Raw genomic sequence first — 19,321 nt, forward strand, 5'->3', positions numbered from 1 at the left:
CCACAATTTCATTAAAGTTTTAATTTTTAAAATCGAATCTAATCAATACATTAGCATTTGAACAGCTTCTTAATTTGAATAAATAGCCATTTAATGAGATTTAGACCATCTCAAAAGAGAATCGAATAGTACAGATTGTAACGTATTGATATTCCATATATTTATTCTCTCTTCACTAGTCGCCTGGATTTCAAATTAGATTTACCATAGTGTTGAAATCGATACATTAGATTGTTACTTCATTTTTTGCTGGGTGTGTGCTGCGCTCTGCTTTCGAAACAAGTGAAGAAAAAGGATCCTCAGCATCTTAGAAATGCGAATTTTTGGCATTCTATAGTGGACAAAAATATGAATTCCTTGAGAAAACTGCAAACAACCAGTTGAGATATATTCGTAGAGACGAAACTTTTAATAATACCGATTATAAGGTAAGGAGAAAAGAAAAAAATCTCTACGGAGAAATAATGTTCAAGATTTTGATCGGAAAATATTTAAGAACATAATTTTTGAAAATGCTGTAAACTCAAATATTACCTGGGTAGCATTTTTTGAAACAAGTCGATATTCATGGTGAATTTACCAGCGGTATTTTATACAGCCCTCTATTCTCTAAAGCTGCATACCGCGGAGGAAGCCCTAAATGATTTAGAAGAAGAATCTACCTCGTGTATCTACTACAGAAGATGTTGAGCCAAAGAGCATCGAAAACCGAAGCTAATCAATTCAATCAAAGACAAAATCTTTATACAAATAGTGTTCAACAGGTAAGAAGTCTGAGTCTGAAGATAAGCAATAAACTAATTGAAGAATTAGATAAAAAAATTCTTATCGGAAAATAACAATTTTCCACCAACTACTCACAGTAATTGTACGTTTAATAGCAATCCAAAATAAATGATTTATTGTTATTAGTTCGTTCATTATATAATAGTAACGAGTACCACTCAATAATAATCGATTATAATTTTTAATTCATAACTCAAGATAAAAACGTCTCATTACTGATTAAATAATCGATCATTTTCGAAGCTCTGTGATATCTATCATTGATACGATAAACCGTAACGGTGATTTTTATTCGAAAATATGTCCATTAGTGCTTCACGATAATTTAGACGGTTTCTAGAATCGGACATGAGCTCAAATGATAAATAGTTCTTGGTACAAGGCAACTCAATGTTTAAACGAGTTTCCATAGAAAACCATTTATCTTATGAACGTAATTTAGTTGTTTTAGTAGTTTAGTAGTTTAGTTTACAGTTTATTGTTCGAAACTTCAAGGTATCGCAATGCGTTACTGGTTTCAAACAATTTTTTTTAAGAAGATCCTATACATGATATTATCTATTCAATGTTTATTTGATACATTTGTAGCCTGATCAGAATACGGTGGAATTTGTAAAACGCGTAGGGACGTGGCAAATCCAATTCCCTAAAAGCATGATGAATCAAATAGACCTTAGATATATGAGCTGAATAACAATTTTTCTTAACATTGTACGAACATCCAATACAATCACACTCCATCCAAACGTGAAAAAAGGTTCGACACCATCTTATTTTTCATTGTAATGCAAATGAAAATGAATGAAAAGCTTTACAATATTTATTAGTGGTATTTTGACTGATCGAAAAATGTTATATGGTATATAAAAAACATCGAAAAAGAAATATTTCAATTGTGGAGATTCCTCATGTGTAGACTAACACTGAAAGTTGTTATATATATGTTATAAATTTCAAAATTAAAGTAATTATCAGTATTTGAACATATATGATTCGTTCTTCAAAGCGATGTCTCTATCATCATTATTTTTTATATATCCCCTGGAGACGGTAAGGACTTGCTCAATCTTCAGAGATGGAATTGGAATTTGAACTTGCAGTTAAATTATTGAAATCAAATGAAACAGAAGCCCAAAATATTTCGAAGTGGTTTTGGCGACTTTCGAGTGAGAAACTTGATGTAACTAACACCACAACTCAAGATGAACAGTCAAATGGTCTTTGTACTACGTGCACTGACGATTACGAAGACTATCAAAAATTCTCTTGACCACAATATTTTCAATTGAGTGTTTATAAAAGGTAGACAACCCTTATCAGATCAAAATATATTGGGGTTAGGTAAACAGCTATCTTAAGACCTGGAAGAGGTATGGAGACATAAAGAAGACAATATTTTGAGCCAATAAGATTTGATATATTCTCTTTCTCAGATATAAACGAGAAGATACGAGCGCGGCTAAATTGTGAAATAAATTCATTATTTTGCAAAAAAATTACCTTACATGAAAATAAGTCGACTTTTAATTTCAATGTCACCAACAATCTGTACTAATCGATTCCCTACAGAGGAAAATTGGACATCTCTGAAGATGGTTGAAGATGAAACGTCAATATTATTATCATAGCTTGCTCTAAATGTCATTAAATAGCTGAAAATAATAATGAAGAAGCTTTTCGGAAGCTAATATATATATATAATAAATGAAATTAAAAATCATAAAATTTTTTTCTCTCTTCTAAGAATACTGAAACTACGATACTTGATTTAATGTTACATTATATTTTTTAGCTCAATTAAATACTTTATTTGCTATCCAGGGGTCTAGGGAATTACAATATATCATCGATACTGAGATAACTTATCAATATTAAGAAATACGCTTTATTTAAACTGATTCTTATTTTATAATGGTTGAAATTACTGCAAATTAGAAGTCGATTTATCCAAATATGCAACCATAACGTTAATCGCTCTTTTTTCATGCCTCTCTTGTAAAATCTGCTGAGCCTGAAAAAAATGAAAAGCATGAATAACTAATAGGATCCAAAAATTATGACAAAGTTCATTTTTCGATCCAACAATATTTTTGATTCGATGTACCGCTGTGACAAACTTGAATTCAAAATTAAATAATGAATATAAATTGCAGTTTTTGCTAGGACACATAAAGATGCTACAAGAGTAAAAGTAATAAAAACGATATATGAAAGAGTGAGATGCCAAAATTTCATAGAAGAAATAACTTCAGATGAAATTTTAATGAAAAAATGTACAAAGCAAAACAAACAAAATTTGCATTTGCACTTGCAGTGAAACACTCTTGAAACCTTAAAGCTAAACAGCAGCACTAATAAAAGTGATAAAAAATACACAAGAAACAATAATATGTAATAATAAGATTGGACAAGCAGAATTAGAAAAAAACTCATAGAGTAAGGAAGTAGACTCCAAATTTGCACTTGCAGTGAAACTCTCATAAAATCCTAAAGCAGAATAACAGTACTAGTTAAAGTAATAAGATAATAGAGAGTAATATGCTATAATTAGATGGATAAGATCGAAGTTGATCGAAATTATCAATAAAGAAATATGCAAAACAAAAAGTGTACTTCAAATTTGTACCTGCAGTGAAACTCTCTTGAAATTCTAAAGCAGAGCTGAAGCACTAGTCAAAGTTATACAAAACACACAAGAGAAACAATAATATGTCAAAATGAGAGTGGACGAGAAAAATTCAAAAAGGGAATGCATGAAGTAAGGAAGAAGACTCAAAATTGGCACTTGCAGTGAAACACCCTTGAAAGCTTAAAGCCGCACAGCACTAGTAAAAGTGATAAAAAACACACAAGAAACAGTAATAAGCCATAATAAGATTGAACAAGCAATATTAGAAAAAACGCAAAGAATGAATGCATAAAGTAAGGAAGTAGACTCAAAATTTGCACTTGCAGTGAAACTCTCATAAAATCCCAAAGTCGAATAGCAGTACTAGTGAAATTAATAACATAATAAAGAGTAATATGCTAGAATTAGATGGATAAGATATAAGGAACAAGTTGATCGAATTTATCAATAAAGAAATATACAAAACAAAAAGAGTACTTCAAATTTGTACCTGCAGTGAAACTCTCTTGAAATTCTAAAGCAGAGCTGAAGCACTAGTGAAAGTTATACAAAGCACACAAGAGAAACAATAATCTGTCAAAATGAGAGTGGACGAGAAAAATTCAAAAAGGGAATGCATAGAGTAAGGAAGAAGACTCAAAATTGAACACTCTTGAAACCTTAAAGCTAAACAGCAGCACCAATAAAAGTGATAAAAAACACACAAGAAACAATAATATGTAATAATAAGATTGGACAAGCAAAATTAGAAAAAACTCAAGGAGGAAATGCATAAAGTAAGGAAGTAAACTCAAAACTTGCACTTGCAGTGAAAATCTCATAAAATCCTAAAGCGGAATAGCAGTTCTAGTGAAAGTAATGAGATAATAAAGAGTAATATGTTAGAATTAGATGGATAAGATATAAATAACAAGTTGATCAGCAAAGAGTATCCTTCAAATTTGCACCTGCAGTGAAATTCTTGAGATTCTTAAGCAAAGCAGGACCACTAAAAAAGTATTAAGAAGCAAATAATATACCAAAATAAGAGTAGTATTAGAAAAAAAATCAAAGAGGGGATAAAGAAAAAAAAAGAAAATAAGACTCCAAATTTGGAAATTCTTTTAAAACACTGAAGCAAAGTAGTCGAACTACTAAAGGTAATAAGAAATGTAGAAAATAAGAAGGCACTTTACTATTTACATCATAAATTGGATAAAATTTAGTATTAAATTAATTTTGCAAGATGAAATTTTCATTCAAAAATTTCATGAACTGGACTAATATGATTTCTTAGAATACTAATATTTGCATTTGACGTTCTTCCTAGACTAAGACATCAATAAATAAATCTACGTACAGAATCCAATTCGTCGATCCCAGTTATCTTCAGTCAATGTACACTCCAATAATAGAATTTTGTTTATTAATTAAAAATTTTTCTCAATATATAAATCCATAGATAATCGCGGCCGTTTCTACGTCTATTACCGAGAAAATTACATCCTGTTGAATATTTGCATTAAGCGTAAGGTCTACCTTACTTCGGTACATTCATAACGTGTCCCAATTCTCTGCATTTCCTCTCTATCCTGCTTACCGTGTATGGAGAGATATGGATGAATTTCGTGAAATAATATGCATATCTTTTGTTGAGTTCTCGTAATATTGCTGACACCAATCATCATTAAAATTCCATTTATCTAACTCTCAGTTAATAGGCCAGGGTAGAAGCTTTCAAAAATCATAGAGAGTGGAAACGAAAAGAAAATAATAGTAGAATTAAACTTATTGGAACAGGACGAGGGTGAGATAAAAGTACAGTGTGTTTTACTTAAGTTGGAACCATATGGAAAACTTTTTTATTAGTGGTTTTATGTAAAAAGTTATTCTTGATAAAAGGTTTTACATGGTCCAAAAGTTAAAATGCAACTATCAGATATCAATTTTTTGAAGCAGTATACGAGAGGCTGTAAATATTTTTAATAATAGACATCCGTATAGAAATATTAGGTATTCAACAGTTACAAAAATTTTGAATAAATTTAGAGCTAGTTGAAGTATTATAGAAAATAAATTTAAGAATAAACGCCGAAAACGGGTTGCGAATGAAGACACTGAATTTGAAGTGATACTTTAGTAAGTAAAGGTACGGTGGTAAATATTTTGAAATTCATACAATTCGCAATTTGTACACACGTTACTACCAAGGGATTACGATATTCGTTTTGAATTCTGCCCTCAATTTTTTGAAAGAACTAATGCGGCAAACGGAACCTTCTCATCACAAAATTGTCGCTGGTGGTCTAACAGTTATCCAAACTTTGTAATAAATATTCGGAATCGATATTCTTCTAAAACTGGTGTGGTGTGTACAAATATAAATTAGTTGGACCTTTTTTCGACATTCCTTGAATACCGCACAATCATTAGAAAATCAAGTAAATGATTTTTTGCACGACCTTCCATATGACAATTTGGTTCCAACAAAACGCTCCATAGTACATTAAACGTTAGAGTACCCCTTGAAAATATGTTTAATGGGAAGGAGATTCACAAGTATTCAGATATTTTTTGTCCTCCTAGGTCTGCTGACTGTTTTTATGGGGTTACTTAAAACAGGAAGGTTTATCAGCGAGGAACATTTGATGATGTAGACCATTTGGAGAGTATTATTTCTGAGGAATGCCAAAAAATTACTCCAAATGTGATACGGAACGTGATACAAGAGTTTGAAAACAATTAAACAATTAAATGAAATAAAGAGAAGGTGGATATGTTGAAGCTGTAGGACAATCTGGAGGAGAATTTTCATAATAAATGGCTGTAATTGCATATTTGGATATTACTTTTGATTTAAAACAACTTTACAACATTTTTCTAAATGTTTTCTAAATTTTCTAAATAAAAAAAGATATTTTACTCTTGCACAAAATTCAAATTTCATGACAAACCTCGTATAATACTTTAAAAATTGATATCTGATTGTTCTGATGGTTGAATTTTAATTTTTTGCCCATGCAGAACTTCTTATCAAGAATAACTTTTTTTCATAAAACCACTAATGAAAAAGTTTTCCTTATGGTTCCAATTTCAGTAGACACACTGTATAAGAAAAAATAATTTACGGACGATTTGAGGTCGGGAAGAGGAAAGGAAAGAAACGGTTTATATCAATTTCTGTCAAAACTACTAATCTTATGTAAGCAAAAAGCAAGATTGTAGGTGAGAAAAAACTTTTGAAGATACACTTTTTCACATAACCTCAAAATTGATATGAAAAAATGAAATAACCAATTTTTTGGTTTTTTATTTCTATCTTTTACAAAAAACATTTTTTCACGAAATTTAATGAAAACTCACCTTGTTATGTTTTAACCACACTGTATTTTATTTGAAGAATTTGTTTTTTCATTCAATTTTGACTCAATATCAAAAAAGCTGCCTAATTTTGAAACGAAAATTCTTCCGTTAAAATATCAGTGGGTGAGTTTTTTGTTCGTCGGAATCTTTTCTTTCTGATGGGGTGAATTAACCATCACCATGATAAATTCCTCCGAAAAAAAAAACCAAAAAAACTCACATTGTGAATTTTATTTAATCATTATGTACAATTTTTAGAAACTATTATTAAATAGACTATAATTACTTATGTTTTCACGTTTTTCGTGTAATTATAGTATAAAATTTTATTAAATTACTAAAAATTGTACAAACGATTGAAAAAAAGACCCGGATGCTACTATTTTTAGTTGTTTTTTTCCCTTCTGTGAGAAAATTTACCATAGTGATGATAATATTGAGATTTCAACGAAAACAAATCTCACCGACTTTTTATAAAAACAGATTATTAGACGTTTGAGAATTAGGGAACTTTTCGATATTTCAAAACAAATGAATTACATTCTATTAGAAATACAAAACAAATTTCATGAAAAACATTTCTCTTGTACTGAGGTAAAATAAGAACGAAAACCTTGTTTTTTTTTTAATTTTTCACGTAAATTTTAAGGTGGAAAAACTGTCAATACAAACGTTGTAACCATTAAAAACCCATCCCCTTCTCTATTATTTTTTTTTGGTTTCAAAAATTATTGACCCTGATATATCAATGGCATTGGTTGCGTACTTAATAGCTTTCAATCTACCGCCAACATATGTGTAGATAGAGAAAAAAATTCAGCTGCTAATTTCTCAAAAACACTCAAATAATTTTTTCTCAACTCTCAGACTAACTGCAATCTACCTAATAGACAATAAGCGTTTAATGTGAAGGTATAGATGACTTGTGGAGAATTATTTCAGCGAGTAACTTCTTTGAAATTTCAATCTGTCTCATTATACAGTTTTTATTATTATATGTCTTAAATATCTAAAATTATCTTTGCTCATCATTCAGATCGGATAACATCAAGCGTTTCAACCTTCGCACATCAGTATAATCGCTCACATTTAACTGATTGGATAGCACGTTGGGATGAGCTGACCCCTTTCACTATATTTGGCACTAACACGTTTAATGACTTTTTTTATGGATTCTAGGGGATGTCATGGTGAATTACTTCGTTAGAGACATCATAGAGTGCTTCTATTGCGCCTTAGTACTTTACTTTGGATCCTCTGGTATCCCATAGTTGTAAACAGTACCTTTACATGGGCTCTAAGATGATTTTATATAAAAAATCTTGTTATCTATGGACAATTTTGATTTTCAGCTGGAAATCCAGTATAATAGATGTAGTTTGATGCTCAGGTGACGAATTGGTCCTAATTTAGAACTGGCGGTAAAAAATTTTATTAGTTTTTAGGATTTTCCATTCAAAAATTTAAATCAGCTTCTGTTTCAATTGATAAAAAGATAGGCTTTTCAAAAAAATTGAGTACCATCATTTATCAATTACATTATCAAAAAATTATTAATTTTCATAAATTTAACAGAGATTAAAACAAAAAATATATAATTTTTATGCGGCCACCATTTTGAATACCAACAAACATTTCAATATATTCTGGCATTTTATATTGATTAACCTTTCCTCGTGAATAAAAACATTTTTAAAGAGTATTTTCGGTAAATTAAGGGTTGAAATTTATTTATATAATGTCATAGGAATAAGATTTCCTACAATGTTGATGTCTTCAAGCTCCTAAATATTTATTAATTATATACATAAACATATATTTGTACCTGCTGAAACTTTCTAACTGTAAGGGCAATAACAACAGCGAAAACAACCATCACCATAATCAAATATATCTGGCACTCAAGAATTCTATACCATGATCTCGGTTTAAGATGAACTTCTTTTGAATTTGCAATGGTGACATTATTTTCATCCATCACGATACTTATATTTCCTTCTGACATACTTTGAAATATTTGAATTTTTATATTTTTTTTTTCTCAAACTGCACTTTAACTACAAACTACTACTGAAAAGTAAAGACGTACTGTTGACGATAATGCTCAATAATATTTCTTTAGTCACCATTCTATCTATCCGTGATTGCTGAATGTGCATTCTATTTTGATAATTGTTTGAAGCATTGTTCGATTAATACATACCGTGAATCACTCATTAAAAAAATGTATAACACATTGATATCATATTTTATATTGAAATAATGCATTCTAAATTATCATTGGATAATTTAGATTGAAGAGATTTGTATCATAATTATAGTTTTAGATAAGAATTATTAAGTTATTGAAAAATATCGAGCAAACATACAGATTCATAAGACCATAAGTCAAAATTTTCATTTGTAATTAAATTGAATTGAATACTTGAGTGAAAAAAATTAAATTCAACACACTCTGGTATTAAAGAAAAAATATTCTTCTGGAAGCCCTTTCAAATGGGGTGATGTTCAATGGCTACAGGGAATACTTTAACAACAAAAAAATGAATGAACTCGAAATTATTGCAATGAACTTATGTTTGATCCGAGTTTAGGAATCCGCTGACTGACTGACTATGTATAACGACATCTGATACTTCATTGCTCAGTACGAGACTACGTTTTTTCATAGAAAATTATATTTCTCATATGTAATTTATAAGCTACTACTTTTGTGAAATAAAAATTCAAAAGTTTCGAGCGGCATCCTACAAATTATTCAGAATAGCACAATTACATTTTGGTTACTCCCGAAACACTGGAACAGCGTTTTGAGAATAGCTACCGCGAAGGAAAATGTGAAGTAATATTTTTAAAGTCAGTATCATCGCTGGATGTAGCTGCAGTAAGAATGATGTATATATAATTCATAATTTTTTTGCCATTCCCAAAAAAAGCAGATATTTTGAATGAAGCAATTCCTCTGAATATGATTCATGTTTCAAGTACATAAGTTAATTCTGTTATAAAAGTGTTTCATTACATCGAATTTATAAGTAATGGAAGTCTTTGATAAAAGGATGCATACAAATAAGATCTAACTATCATAGTTTAAACATGGACTGAAGGAAAATTATGGAATGGGTAACAAAGAAAATGTTTTGAGCTATTGAATGAGTTTTTACAATATATTTCAAATGGATACTAAAAATTGTAACCACTTCAAGCCCAACTGGTAGCAATTACGGCATATAATATTGGGCTCCTTATTCTGCCCAAGCTTTTTGGTTTCTTTTATGTTTAATAAAAACACGTTTTTTATACTTGAATCTATGTAATTGAAAAATGTCTTTAGTTCAATCTAGATCGCAAACAAAAGATTATCATCCTAACCGACAACATCATAAATTTCAAACTAGTTTGGGATTGCCTGGATAAATTGAACGAGCTAAGCAAGAAATATGAAGTTACCTTATAATAGATTCCGGGATACACCAAGGCAAAGGGAAATAACAGACAAGTCCTTCATTGGATCCGAACACTTCTGTGGTATAAGCTACAGAACAATGGAAAAAGCTCTGGAAAAGAAGATAGATAGGAGAAAAAGCCATTATTGAGACAACCTACAGAAGCTGAGAGGCATACCAAGCTTGAAGCCAAATTGAGATTTATAGGAAAATCAAGATTGGCTTTCTTTGAGCTACCAACATATTGTTATATTTTTGATACGACATAATTTTCTTGTAATATTGGTTTTCTAATCAAAGTTTATTCTACATTAAATTTTTCTTATATATCAGTAAAAGTATTTTTGAGTTGAATCTGAGATTTTTTTACCCTAGGGAATTATAAGCATACTCTTATTTCATTGGACATAAAAGAGGGAAATTCTTTAGTTTTCTCTTGCGTTTTCGATTATTTGCTTCGTTAAGTTATTATCCCGTTCTTGTTACTTGAATCCTTGTTAAAAATAAACGAATGATTTTCCGTGTTTGTTTTTAGGAAACATGTTTCTATGTAAAAAGATACTTCTGGGTATTTAAATCCGTTAACATTTTATTTTGGATAATCGTTATCATTGATGATATCTGCTGTATATAAAATGAGTTTCCCAGGAAGTAGTCTATTTGAAGCTTTTTTCTTCCTTCATTTGGTTACAAGTTAACTGATTCTTATAATTGAAATCCTGTTCATTCTTTCATTTATTCTTTTCCTTTTTGTTACAGTTGTTAAGCAAAAATACGATATTCAAGTACACGATGAGTATGTGATAGCCGGCAATACTGCTGTCCTCAAATGTAAAATTCCAAATTTTGTATCAGAATATGTAATGGTGACATCATGGATTCAAGAAGACAGCATTAATATATATCCAAACACCGACATTGGCGGAAAATATGTAGTTTTGGCCAACGGTGATCTGTATATAAGTAACGCCGGACCTGGGGACGGCTACAAAAATTATGCTTGTCGTACTGTACATAAATTAACTGGTAAGTAAATAAAACAAGTGAAACCACTGGAAATGATTTATAAATATGTATTATATGTGCACAACTTCTTTTCTTGTGTTGCTAGTAGTTTTTAACCAATAAAGGAACTTTCATATCAAATAAGAATATTGATTTATGTCACTTTCATAAATTATGCGAACATTTAATAGTCCAATTGCCCCAACCAAAAGAGTAGATTCTGGATAAAACGTACTTCAGCCTCTTGAAAAACACGTTTTATTGAATATCTCGCGAACCGCGAATCATACGACAAAAATTGTGGATATTATTATTGTAAATAATAATATTTACCATCTTTTTTATTCGAAACTTTTTTTTGTATAACGCATAGGTTTTTAATTATAGCGCTTCAAACTTTTTTCAATATGGTTTTTGCTAAATATTCAGTTACGTTACATCGTAAGAATTGTTATTGTTATTATTAATTAACGTTATGCTTGTATCATGCTATTTTATATTGTACAGTATTATTTTATATTATATATAATATATATTGTAATAATAAAAATGATTTCTTTTTGAATAGAAGAATATGAAGGTTGGTATTCAATTTGGATTTTTTAAATTTAACGTGAATATCAGTAAATCTCATCACCTTGAAATTTATAGAAAATTTTATGCTCTACAATTCAGTTACTACCATTTTCAATTTATCATTGACCATCAACTAAATATTTAGCAAAAACCATATTGAAAAAAGTTTGGTGCGCTATAATTAAAAATCTATGCATTATACAAAAAAAAGTTTCGAATAAATAAGATATTATTATCTACAATAATAATATCAGTACGTAATATATAAAGGGAATTCCAAAAGGGTACCAACTAAAAAATTTCAGTTAGAGAAAATGTCCTGATATTAATTAATTAGGCACCAAATGAATGGATTTGAATAAACAAGATTAGTGAAAAATAACGGGCTTTTAGCACTGATGAAGACGAAACTTATAAGTAATTATATTTCTTACCATATTGCTGTACAGAAAAAATCTGTTGGAAAAGCACAATTGAGAAAAGTCTGTATGTTATTGCAAAATATTATTGGTTGGTGGCGAAGTAATTTTGTGGTATAAACTAAAACACTTCTTTCCAACAAAGACTAGTTATCAATCAATAATACAATGATCTTTGCCATCTATTTTTATCTTCATGATTCCGCGCTCAAAATTTCTGGTCCTTATCATCCAAAAACTGAACCAAATGCGATTTAAGTCACCGTTAGCCAAGCTCCAATAGTTTCCCACGAGTTTCCAAAGATGTGTGAGGTATTATCATGACTAAACCTTTCCGATTTGACAATTCTGGTCGTTTTTCTATTGCTTCGCCCATTTTCACTAATTGTTGACAGTAAAAATCAGAATTGATCGTTTGGTTCCTTGAAATCAGCTTAAAGATCCCATCAAAATGACAGAATGAGTTATTTTTGTTGTTTTTCAACTTTAGATGTAGTTTGTGCTGGTTAATCGTGTTTGCTCCATGATTTTTTTCGAATTATGTTACTGTACAGGATACATTTTTCATCACCAATGATGAGCCTTTTCAAGAAACGGTAGACTTCATTTTGCTTAAGGTGCATATCGCAAATGTTGATTCTTTGTGTTAAATGAATTTCTTCCAATTCGTTAGATACCCAACTGTCAAGCTTCTTAACTAGCCCAAGACATTTTAAGTGTTTTTGAATTGTTGATACATGTAGCCTCTTCGCAACCTATAGAACAGTTATTGCTCTTGCACTACTTGCTTCTAAAGTTCCGTCAATGTGACCAGTATCAGCCCTAACACAAGTTATCCAAAAAATAAGCGAAAGTACTTAGTTGCCAATCTATATATAAGAATTGTTAACGACGAATGTCAGTAGCTATTTTAGCAGAAGCTGAAGCAATTGTGAAGCGTTATGATAGATAGAAGACTACTACAGTTGCTTTATGATATTTAGAAGAAGTCGTATCCTCAAAATGATATAACAAAGATGTTGAAAAATGATGTGTGCAAACTTTCGTTATAGAAAATTGTCAATTCTGTGAAAATTCATATTTTGTTAATAAAGAAAAAATTATGTATTCGTATGACATGAAATTATTGATATATAATAAGACATATTATTGGAATTTATACACTTAGCTAAAAATTTTAAAAACAAACAAATAAAAGCCTCGCTATTCGACAACGGCATTCTTTTTAGGTGTTCGTTTATAATAGAGACCCAACTTTTTCTTACGCGTTTACTCAGATATTTCGTTTGATCTTTGTCGGTGAAATGAGTCTCGGGTAAGCTCCCGTTTTCACTTCACAAATACACAAAGGGTGTTCGTAATGGGCTGTCTTCTACAGAACGTACGCTTGAGCTCTATGGTCAGCAGTTCGTGAACAAGTTTGCTAAAAGAATGCCAAGCAATACCACGATAATTAAGATAGTTGAGGCTGAATGAGATATTTCAAGACTAAACGTAAGTTGAATACTTGGAAAAGAAGAAAATTCACCTAGTGGAGATATTTATTTTTCTCTAATAATAATAGAAAATTAATAAATTTTGAGAAAATATCATATGGTACATGAAGGAAAAAGGAGGATGAAGAATTTTTGGTTTTAGGCAAACAGTTACATTTATTGTTGTGTTTAAACATGTTAAGTTAGATTGAACAGGCTTAGTTCATTATCTAGTTGACCCTGTGCCATATTCAGTTGACATTCAGCATTCAAACGCTTATTTTTATATTTGTTTTGGCTTATATAGATACAGTAATTTCTTCAGACAGCTTATGTTATATTTGACGTGTGAAAAGTCATCAAAGAAATATAAATGATTTTATGAAGAAAGTTTATTTTGCTTGTGGTTTAAAGGTGAGAAAACTGCATGTTGTTTTGGCATTTCTATGATATGGTGTGAGTAGAATAATCACCCAAATGACTGCTATTTCTGCTCTGTAGACTTGGAAGGATTTAATACAAAAAATAAGAAGAAAATAAATCTCATCCTAGCCTTGACTCAGCTAATCAACCAGTGTCCCATAGCTCTGAAATACCAATTCCGCGTTTACCTCCTAATTTAGATGACATCCTGAGTGAAGCAGAGGACATGCTCCCCAGAACGAATCTAGATCAGATTATTCAGTAGACAACTTTTTTCTAAGCTTGAACTCAATGACCTAGTCAGATCTTTTGAAAGGTGCAACCAAATTGCTAGGTTCTAGGATAAAAAAGAAAAATCTTTCATTATCTGGTACCTCGTTTGAGAGCAATCTGGTTTATTGCAATGATATTCATGGGCGTACAAAATGTTTTGAAATAGAACATGATTCATCAGAATGGCGCTTATCTGTATTTGCATCTCTTCCAATGGGACACTCAATTCATATGAAAGAAAACTTCAATGAAGTGATAGAGATTAATGGAAGTTATTTTTGAAATCAGCGTAACTCGAAACATATGATTCAGAAAATTATCTCACGCATCTTGAAAAATATTCTTTTTCGCAGACCTCTATTATTTCTTGAACTAGAATATTGTTAACACTGCCCAACAACATAATTTGAATGATTATGTGTCAATGTTTTGTATTACTTTTATGAGTTCACTTTGGTACACTTTTTTACCTATTTTTTTAACATAACCTCTTTTTAAGTTTATATACGTAGTTCGAAATATCCTTTTTTATCATTCCAAATAATCGTTGATGTCTTTCCCATCAAAATTAGCGATTACGTATGCGATAACCTCCTCGTTGAAGATCTTTCTCCTGAGATTGAAACTTTGAGGTTAGGAAACAGCAGAAAGTCATTGGGAAGGAGCTGGTAAATACGGTTGGCAGATAACCAATTCGAAGTGTCTTTCTTCAAGTACATTCCTTTTTTGTAATGTTTCTCTTTATGCAATGACGCGAAATATTAACTCACTTATCCGACCAATGAAGCCGTCTGCGTTTTTTGGATCAGGTTCGCCATTGTAACTATTGGTCAATTTCAAGAGTGTGGTGGTGAATTCAGTGAACAACAACAAATTTCAAAAGTAGGAATATGATAGAATTGATTCTAGTCTAATTCCACGTTACATATTTTGCTTAGAAATTTTGAATATCAATTTGAGAAAATAAAAATTAACGAGAAGAGCTAGGTATTAGATACAAAAGAATGTAGTGGTTGCTGGGAAGACAATTCACTCTGCGAATTTTTAATATATTACTTGGATATGAACAAATCCTGAAACCTACGGGATTCAACTATGGGGATATGTCAGCGAAAGCTACACCCAAATAATCCAGTGATTCCAAAATAAAGTACTAAGGAGCATCGTTGATTCAACTTATACTTTCGAAATAATGATCTTCATAGGAACCTGGAATAACGAACAGCGGTTTTCAAAACATGTGAATACCAACCTAGAGAGAAGGCTGAAGAGGACGAAGCCGTAATTATCTAAGTGGTTGGTGTAGAAGCAAAGCAATAACTGTAGTTATAATAATTGAAGGAGCTTCTACTGGGTAAGACCCTTAGTTTCCAGATTTTCATCGTAATTTGGGGTAAAAAAAACTCACACCGATTTCGTGATACAACCAGTACTTAAGGTCAGCTTTATGAGAAGTTTTACTGAGCTATATGTTTGTTTATGATAAATCTGAGATTCAACCATATATCCAAAATCTTTATGTGACCTAATACTGATCAGAGATCTATTCTTTGATTACAGTATATGAAGAAGTTATCTATGATATGAAGTTGAGCATACAAGTGTAAATTTTTAACAAGGCAACTACAATTGCTAAACATTTTAGTCTAAATTAGTTCGAAGCCTGGTTGCAGAACTTTAAAGTTAATTACAACTCTAAATAATGCACTTTCGAGTAACTATATACGTGCAGTTATGGAAGTAGAAGATACTTTTTCTGAATATTCATACAATGAACGGCTAAATTATGGAATGAAATAATTATCTCGCATACGGAAGAGCTTTAATGAACATTACGAAACAAAACCTTGAAAATAGGGATGTTCTAATTTGAAATTGAACGGGATTATCGATGATTGGATGGTGTAGTAACATTTTTTTAGGAAAAACTGAACAGAAACGTTAATATATTTCAATATCTTGAATTTTTATCCCTTATAAAAGAAATATTTATCATATTTCCATTAAATATATCGAGTTTATACATGTTTATATCCCATACAGAGTCAACTGGAAGAAAAAAATCTTTTCTCCCTATCTTCATAATTCATTTTGTAATAACATTTTGTCACTGTAACAAGCTTTTAATTTGATCGACCTCAACACATGCTTATTTGAAAATTCATTTGTGGATACGTTGAAAAAAGAATAAACGACAGAAAGATATGCGAGCACCGACTTTCTCGAAAAAAAGATATCCAATGTGATACGGTTGGAAATACATCATTCCAGCATCAATCGTAAGTGGATTGTATAATCGAAGATCATGACAAGGTGAAAAATCTTATCGTTTTCTAAGACAGCATGATCTCAGAGATAAAATATTTACCTAAAAAATGATTCAGCAGAATATAAACTTTGACGTGAATAAAGATTTATCAGCAGAGAACCAGCTAAGAAACCTTTTACTAGAAATAGAAAATAGAGAGTTCATAAATTGCATTTTGCCGCAATACATCAAAAATGGACTATTCATGATTGAAAAACGTTTTGTTAAAAGTGGAGTTTGCGAAAACTCCAAATAGACGTTTTCGTGTCTGGCTAACGCGGAAGAAAATATTTATAAGCTTAAATATCTTTCTCAAAATGTCTTTTGGTGGTGGCTTATTTGGAGAAGAAATTTTTTCCGATATCTTCACAGAGATCAGTTCCATTAAAGCTTAAAGTTGAACCGACGAGAAGACAAGGTTCATTGAAATCAAATATTACGTTCATAATCTTGTCAAACGTTTAAAAGTTAGCTTAGGAACTTATGTATAGTCTTAGGTGATTGAGAAATAAAACGTTTTTTGCACTGTAATCGTACATTAGTGAAGAGAAAATCAATTTGCAAATAAATAGACATGAAGAAATGCTATTTGTTATATAGGCCTTCAGAAAGGCCCGTCGTGCTCCACTTGACGTTACCAAAGTCTGATGTCCCTTGAGAAGCCGATCAGGCGTTTGGCTTCAACTCTTTGATGTCGTTAGGCAGGTTGTGGGGTTTGCTCGGGTGTCTAAATCGCTCCCGTGTGCAGGGCACTCACAGATAACGTTATCTGCAGTTTCGTCCTCCTCCATACATCATCGGTACTCCAAATAGACGTTATCGTGTCTGGCTAACTCAAAATAAAAGATTTATAAGGTAAAATATCTTTTGGTGGTGCCTTATTTGAAAAAAAATTTTTTTGGTTGTCTTCACAGAGATCAGTTCCATTAAAGCTTCCTAGAAAATTTAATATGAACTGAGTAGAACCGACGAGAGGACAAGGTTCATAGAAATCAAATATTACATTCATAATCTTGTCAAACGTTTGAAAGTTAATTTAGGAACTTATGTATAGTCTTAGGTGATCAAAACAGTTGAAAAAAGACGTTTTTGCACTAAAATAGTACATGAGGCATAGAAAAAAATGATCAATGGGGACCGTAAATGTTTTAATATTTCGGCACTCAACCTGTAGCTACATCTGTTTATGTGAAAATCACTTTCCACCACTTAGCTTGAGAGATATTTTAAAAAACAAACATGATATAGAAAAATTTTGGATTTTTTTTTTTGGTTTGTTCACTGGCTGAATTTCAGTGAAAAATAACTCAAAAGATTGAGCGCCTTAGCGACTATTTTATGAATATAAACAGTTTCGATATTCTTCTTTTGGAGGCTTTCCTCGAATCATATGTATGTACGAGTTGAATTTTTCTTTGTACTTTTAACAGTTTTTACCGAAGAAATTTCTCTGTGTTTCAAAAGGTAATTAATATTTCAGGTGAAGTTCAGACATCATCATATCCGGGTCGAATCATAGTTACGGAGCCAAAGGGTGATGCTCAACCACGGATCAGTGTTGATAAATATAACGCCAGGCGAGTAGTTTTGGGCGAAGATGTTACTCTACCATGCGTAGCTCAAGGATATCCTGTCCCGGGGTATTACTGGAAAAGGGAGCTACAAGGACAAAGTGTACCTGTTGCTCTCGGTGAAAGACTGACAATACTTTCAGCGGGTTTACTTAGAATATCGAAGGTAAATCTCATTGAATATATAAAATAGACAACAATTCTACGATTATGAGCACAAAGCAATATGTGGTGAAATATGAAAGGTAGTTTTAAAGTGTACGCATTGTTTTCTAAGAAAATTTCAAGCTAAATCCATTATAGTTCTCTGTCCGTTTGGCTGATTCGAATCTGAGTCTATCTATTACAACGAGAAACGTATTAACTCTGAAGTAATCACTAGCAGCATCAAAATCTTCGTCAGGTGTTCCATAAAACAGTTTTTTTTTTCATTTCTTTAATACAATCTTTCTATACGCTTAATCCCATCGCTTTTGTTCCAAATACTCGAAATTCTCTTGTATAGCTCATTAAAACCCATCTTCTCGGTGAATCGAAATGAAGAATTGACGGACAAAATTTGTCGTCACTTCAAATCTGCCGCTTTAGGGTACAGCCTACTCAGCCTACTGGTAAATACATCCACTGAAGCTACTTATCTAGTGGCTATGCTCTCCTGGTTTTATGAAACTTAAATCTAATACCGTAATTTTTGTTTATGGACCGCCTCGCACTCTCAAAGGAGGTTCTTAGTTCATAGTTCGTAGGTGTGGGCGGCCGTGAAGCCGTTGAGCACAGTAGCCTTCAGATAGGCCTATCGGGCCCCTCTTGACGTTACCAAACTCCAATGTTCTTTGAGAAGTCTATCAGGTGCTTTGGCTTTAACTCTTTGATGTCGTTAGGCAGGTTGTGGGGTTTGTCCAGGTGTTTAAACCGCGCCCGTGTGCAGGGCACTCACAGATAACGTGGTCTGCAGTTTCGTCCTCCTCAATGCAACAGCGGCACTCCGTATCATCCTTGATGCCCATGGTGTGAAGGTGACGTCTTAGATGGCAGTGTCCAGTTAGAAGTCCGGTCACTAGTCTGATT

At 31.6% G+C, this 19,321-nt stretch overlaps 1 protein-coding gene across 1 annotated transcript in view; it reads left to right on the forward strand.

Annotated features, from left to right (window-relative positions):
• The window catches only part of LOC130440742 (cell adhesion molecule Dscam2), a 125,500-nt gene that overhangs the window by 47,344 nt on the left and 58,835 nt on the right, over nucleotides 1-19,321 (forward strand). Inside the window, exons 4-5 of the mRNA XM_056774055.1 lie at nucleotides 10,963-11,229; nucleotides 18,163-18,419. Coding sequence (XP_056630033.1) covers nucleotides 10,963-11,229; nucleotides 18,163-18,419 — 524 coding nt within the window. The remainder of the gene's footprint in view (nucleotides 1-10,962; nucleotides 11,230-18,162; nucleotides 18,420-19,321) is intronic.

Source organism: Diorhabda sublineata, chromosome 2, assembly GCF_026230105.1.
Source record: "Diorhabda sublineata isolate icDioSubl1.1 chromosome 2, icDioSubl1.1, whole genome shotgun sequence".
NCBI classification, from domain to species: domain Eukaryota; kingdom Metazoa; phylum Arthropoda; class Insecta; order Coleoptera; family Chrysomelidae; genus Diorhabda; species Diorhabda sublineata.